Source organism: Salvia miltiorrhiza, chromosome 8 (genome assembly GCF_028751815.1).
Source record: "Salvia miltiorrhiza cultivar Shanhuang (shh) chromosome 8, IMPLAD_Smil_shh, whole genome shotgun sequence".
NCBI classification, from domain to species: Eukaryota; Viridiplantae; Streptophyta; class Magnoliopsida; order Lamiales; family Lamiaceae; genus Salvia; species Salvia miltiorrhiza.
Window position 1 is genome coordinate 26317262 of NC_080394.1, and position 6000 is coordinate 26323261.

At 34.7% G+C, this 6000-nt stretch overlaps 1 protein-coding gene across 1 annotated transcript; it reads right to left on the minus strand.

Moving 5' to 3' along the window:
• Positions 1-990: 990 nt before the first annotated feature.
• On the minus strand, positions 991-3622 carry LOC130997312 (rho GTPase-activating protein 5-like). Its single transcript, XM_057922589.1, has 5 exons — positions 2654-3622; positions 2170-2290; positions 1962-2081; positions 1641-1871; positions 991-1563 (listed from the first exon to the last, which is right to left on the minus strand). Exons 1-5 carry the CDS (start codon positions 3079-3081, stop codon positions 1210-1212), a joined length of 1254 nt encoding a protein of 417 aa, XP_057778572.1. The 5' UTR covers positions 3082-3622; the 3' UTR covers positions 991-1209.
• Between the last annotated feature and the right edge of the window lie 2378 nt (positions 3623-6000).

The following is a 6000-nucleotide window of genomic DNA, read 5'->3' on the forward strand; positions in this document are numbered from 1 at the left end:
AAAAAGCAATATCCGAAAGTGTTTCATTTCTTTTTCTGAAGATAACTCTAAAATGTAAGGACCTATTCAATTTTTTTTCTTTTGGGTACCACAACGATGTAAATATTGTATAAAAATAATAACTTGAAATCACATGTTCCCCTAATCAAATTTATGCCCATTCTTAATTTTAAGAAATCTGCCCGTCGGTTGTTCGAAATAGGGTTGTAAAGTAAAAAATAAAATAAAATCATAAGTCTTCCTAGTCTAGAATTTAAAAAATTGTTTTAGGTAAATATAAAAAAATTCATAAGTTTGAAAACTAAAAAGAATCTATAGTATCAACATTTTTTCATTTTATTAATTAAAAAATAATCTATTTTATGAATATTTCATTTTCTAATAATTCAACTTCACATTTATCCCTATTTTTAAACTTTAGTTATGGAATAGTACAACTTATGAAGATTTGGATAGTAAATAATATTATGCACCGTCATGTCATGTGGGGAAGGGGGAGGGAGGACCACTCAAGCGGCTTGATAATATAATAGATTATATACTGTATAAATAGCGACTGCAGAAAATGAACCAATCAAACCACAAATTAGAACCAAATAAAGAAGAGATTCTTAATAATTGTAAAGGACAAAAAAAAAGAAGGAAAAAAAAAAAAACGGTGTTGATAATAAGGGGGAATGACGACATGTAGAGACAGCACATGTCGCAACATAAATTATTATATCGACTTTATTCTCTTTACAATCTGACTTTTCTTTTCTTGATTCTTGAATTGAATAAAAAAATGTTCTCCCACGTGTTGGGTGTATTGTATTCTTATAATCGTATTGGTATAGCTAAAGTGTAACCGTTGATGTTGGAAGAAAATACAGATTAGGAGTTTACGGTAGATTGAAGTTGAAGAAAACAGATACTATATTTTTTTGAAGTGGAAAAAGAATTAGAGATTGTGAGCGAGATGAAACAGAAGATAATCATTAGGCATGTTGGTTTCGTTAGAATGAAATGTTTAATAAGATAGATGAAAATGGAATAAGAGAATTAGATACACATAGAAAGTCCTAAATAATTTCCAAGTGAAGGCCCAACTAGTGAGAAGCATAGGTGGACTATTGCATGGATCCAAAGCAAGCAAGCAACCTACAACTACAAATGTGGTAAAAATGAAGAAAAGAGCAATAGCATTTAATTAGCTAAGAAAATGGAAGATTAATTAGAAGTATGTAGAGTCTTGGTCAAGTGGAATACTGGATGGCGGCATAGCTTTTGCATGCCTTTCCGCAGACTGAGGCGATGGAGGAATCCGTCGTCCTCTGCTTCGTATTCGTCTTTGAAACTATGGCCTAAGGTTCGCCTTTTGCGCGTGCTGGTAGCGTCGCTCTTGCTCATCACTACTGCATTATTAATACTAGTACTAGAACTAGTGCAGCTGCTCGTGCTCGAACAGCATTCATCAAAACCAACACCACTGCTCTGTCTTTGAGCAAGTGTTTTCCCGATGAGGGTCTTGAGAAAGTTCATGACTTGGACGGCGTGAATGAGCGCAGTAAGAGGATCAGCCATCTGCGTTCATATTAACCAATATTGATGATTGCAAAATTAAAGAGAGATGGATGAATGATGAGGAATGGATATGATACCTGAGTCATGTTGGGTGCGAAGACCATAGCGATGTTCCTTGCGTTCATCTTGTTATGTTGGTGGTGGTGCACCACGTCGGCCATCAAATTGATAGCCCAGTCGAGTAGGGCGGCTTCCGTTGGAGGAAGCTTCTTTACGAGCTCACTGCACTCTTCTTCTGTGTTGCAATGCATAACCTCTTCTGCCCTTAAACAGTCGAGTACTCCTGAAGGAAGTTCTCTGAACCAAGCCTGCAGTTGCACCACATAATCATCATCATCATCAACTACTACTACTACAATGCATCATCAATCACCATATATATATAGAAATAGTAATACCTTTATCAAACCAGATAAGCAGTGGACATCAATTCCATGTGGTACAACTCCTTTGTTCAGCTGCTGCCTAACATTTTCTTCTTGGCTATTCTCAGCATTAATTCGGAAAATTCCTTCAGCCTTCAAGTTACACATAATTAATCAGCACGTATATATATATATATATATACACAAAAAAAAATGAAACACTAGAATTTGGCATATATACTTGAAGGCCGCCTTCTGAATACAGCCTGCTTTGCATCCTAAGAAGAATTGTTGGTACGCTGTTTCCTCTTGAGTCAAAGCTACACTGCATTGATTGTGCAGAAACTCCAAAAACACTTGCGCTGTCCACAACAACTTTTTCAATGAGACAAACAATTCATTTGGCCGCGCCTAAACATAGATTAATTCACTCAATATCATTCTCAACCAATCAACTTAATGCAACACACTCACCACTGCAATTACCAAACAAAATTGGTACTACTTGGACTGCGAAATCTAGATCTGAATAAGATCTTCTTCCACTACATCACCCAAATTACACCCTCAACTCCCAGTATATAGATCAGACGATTTAGATCTATCACAAAATTAGACTCTAAAATCCACAACATTTGGCATGCATGTCTGTCTCTGTAATTAACAGCAATTTTAATTACATGTAAAAGGTGGTAAATGAGAAGATTAATTAGAGTGAAGTGAACCTGGCGCTGGGGGGTTTAGGAGGGACGTCGGGCTGGAGGTCGAGTGGTAGGCCGAGAAATCCATTAAATCTGTCAAAGGTGACGTGGGAGACGTGGCGTACGTCGGTCGGCCAGCCGATGTCGACGTCAGATGCGACGTCGTCGGTGTCGACGGAGCACGTCACCAGCGACTTCCGCAGTGCCGCCGCCACCACCCCCAGCACAGAAAACTGCGACTGATTCCCACCGTTTCCGCCTGGGCTCAAAAAAGGCGTGGTGGCCGGATTCTCGGAACCTCCGTCCTCTTCCTCATCCTCATCCTCGTCGTCCTCGTCAGTGTTCAAGTCCCCGAAATAGCCGTCGTCGTCGTCGTCTTCCTCGTCGCCTTCGTAGAGAGGCGGCGGCATTGAGTTGAGAGAGCAGGACTTGGATCGGAAGAGGCGGACCATTTTGAGGAGAATTTTATTAATTTTGGAGAGAATTGAGAAGAAGAGGCATTGAGATTTTTAGAGGAAATAGATTATTGCATGATTTGTGCTAGCTAGCAAATGTATGATTGGAGAGGCTGTTTTCATACCTGCACCTAAATCGGAAATCCAAATAAATATAAATCCTTTTGTTTTTCCGTTTTACTGCGTGTGTGATATTTATTTATTTGTTTATTGAATGATGACAACTAGCAAGTATAGTTGTCGTTATTCTCATTCACAATGCGCGCCCACCTCTTGTTACTGCTTGGGTGTTCACGGGAAGGCCAAGAAGATGACGATAAATTGGACTCTTTAATTTCATATTTCATCCACCAAAATTTCTCTGTTTTTCCACATATCAATACACTAGTCTGTACTATTGTAACATCTTGTTTTTGGAACTGAAACAAATGCACTATTTATTTCATTTTTCCATGCTATTATTAATAAGGACAAAACAAGACTTGGTACTATCTAAAATATAGTATATACGATCTCTCCTTTTAATGCAACTGTGCTTAATTATGATGGCTTTTTCCATTTTTTTTTTTTTTTTTTTTTTTTAAAATATGTTGGTTTTTGACAGCATGGCCCTCCAAGGCGGCGCATTAAATAGGTAGATAGCTAAGAGATAAGTAGAGGATGACACAATTAATTAAGATAATAATGTGTGTGTGTTTGTTTATCTGAAGTCATTTTCGTCCTGCTGCATGCAGTGGCGGAGCCAGGATTTTTTTTGGGGGGGCTAAACTGTTACTGGGGGTGGGGGTGCGGTAGCCCCCGAATTTTTTTTTTTGGGGGCATTCAATACATTTTAGATATTTTTTACTAAAATACAAATATAATAATAATAATAACAACATTTTCATATATAATATAGTTCAAAACATTTACTAAAATTTTTTTTGGGGGCATTCAATACATTTTAGACATTTTTTTACTAAAATTCAAATATAATAATAATAATAACAACATTTTCATAGATAATATAGTTCAAAACATTTACTAATTTTTTTTGGGGGGCATTCAATACATTTTAGACATTTTTTACTAAAATACAAATATAATAATAATAATAACAACATTTTCATAGATAATATAGTTCAAAACATTTACTAAAATTTTTTTTGGGGGCATTCAATACATTTTAGACATTTTTTTACTAAAATACAAATATAATAACAATAATAACAACATTTTTAGACATATTATAAAAAATAATTTTTTTTTTTTTTTTTCAAAATTTGGGGGGGGGGCTTCAGCCCCCCGGGCACCCCCCTGGCTCCGCCCCTGGCTGCATGTGTAGTGGCAAATAGTTTCTTTTGAAAAAAAAAAGTTTGATTATTTTTTTTTTACTCCAACTCTCATGATATCAGATGCCTTGCTTGCTTGTACCTCATTATTGAGAGATTCCTGCATCTTCACAACTAACTCTTTTTCAGAAATTAACTACTTTTCACACACACATATTCCATTAAATTAACTAGCTACAGTCTGATAATTTTAAGCACAACTGATATTAAAGAACTGAAAAAACTGGTATGCTAACAGGTGGTGGTAATGCATAGGATTTAGGGACAAAAAATAAATTTGGAGAGAGCAGTTAGCCTCGAAATGAGGCCACGACTGCACAAGGACAAATTATTAATAGTCATAATGCTTCATGTCTCTCTGACTCCACTTCTTTTCTTATAATGATATGTAATATCGTGAATCAAATGTCCATCAATACATACATACATAAATGTATCTATCTATTTGTACTAGATTTATAACACCATATCACATCACTGTACATTGCTTAGATTTATAATTTTTATTTTTCTTTTGACAAATTTAGAAAACCTAGCAATGCATCTTGGCTTCAAAACTTGATAATGGTATATCATATATGGGGTGGTTGGGCTTTGAATATATATATATATATATATATATATATATATATAGAGAGAGAGAGAGAGAGAGAGAGAGAGTAGTGGCATTTGATGAGCCCCCAATATTTAATGGAATGAACACCACATTATTAATTAGTAGTATATATGTAGTTTTAATAACAGCTGTACATTGATAGAACGACAGGGTTATGAACACCAAAAATGAAAGAAAGTAGCTGAAGTCGTTAAATGAATATTGGAAGGTCTGAATTAATTTCACCTTTTTCTGTATTTATTTTTGCTTGGATCTTATTTGCTTTGCCAACCCATTTGTGGGTATATACTAATACAATTGAGGTAAAATGTAGTACAAGAAATTAATGATCGTATTATTGGAAAAACTAACCGACGTGCCCAGACCTTGATTTTCTTTGTGTTAATTTTGATGCCATTTGTATTAAAAAAAAAAAATTGATGCCTTTTGTCAATTCTATATTAGGTTTTGTCTTCATTTTTATTACCGTGGGATGCATTGCATATGGTTTCACATGATTAACATAGTAATGAAACAACTGGTTGTCTATTTAAATTCGTGGAGAAAATTTACGATAATAACTCATTTATAAAATAGCAGCATACATCAAAACTACTAAAAAATGGGTTGAATTTGGATCGGATCCGATTTGGAACAGATTCAAATTCAATTTTTGTTACTTAAATTTGAATTTTGTTTAGATTTATTGGATAAAAAAAAATACTAAGGCTAGATTCATAAGTTTTATTATAGGGTCTTGGGTCTAGACTCAAATCCACAATTTTTTTTTCTTTTAAAATAAATTTTAAATTAACTTAAAATCAAAATAAAATTGTAATTATTATCTAGAGTTTCAAAATCATTCAAAACGAATAATTACACCGTAATCAATAAAAAACATTATAAAAAGTAATCAAGAACACTATACCCAAGTATTAAATACTCCCTCTGGACTCCGTCCCGCCGAGTTTGAGTCGTATTCATTTTCGT

Bases quoted from the DNA above. Each gene is read 5' to 3' on its own strand.
- LOC130997312 (XM_057922589.1), bottom strand. From the start codon at position 3,081: ATGGTCCGCCTCTTCCGATCCAAGTCCTGCTCTCTCAACTCAATGCCG. The intron at 2,082-2,169 runs GTATATATGCCA...TGTAACTTGAAG, and splicing joins ATTCAGAAGGCGGCCTTCAA to GCTGAAGGAATTTTCCGAAT. The intron at 1,564-1,640 runs GTATCATATCCA...ATATGAACGCAG, and splicing joins TCGCACCCAACATGACTCAG to ATGGCTGATCCTCTTACTGC.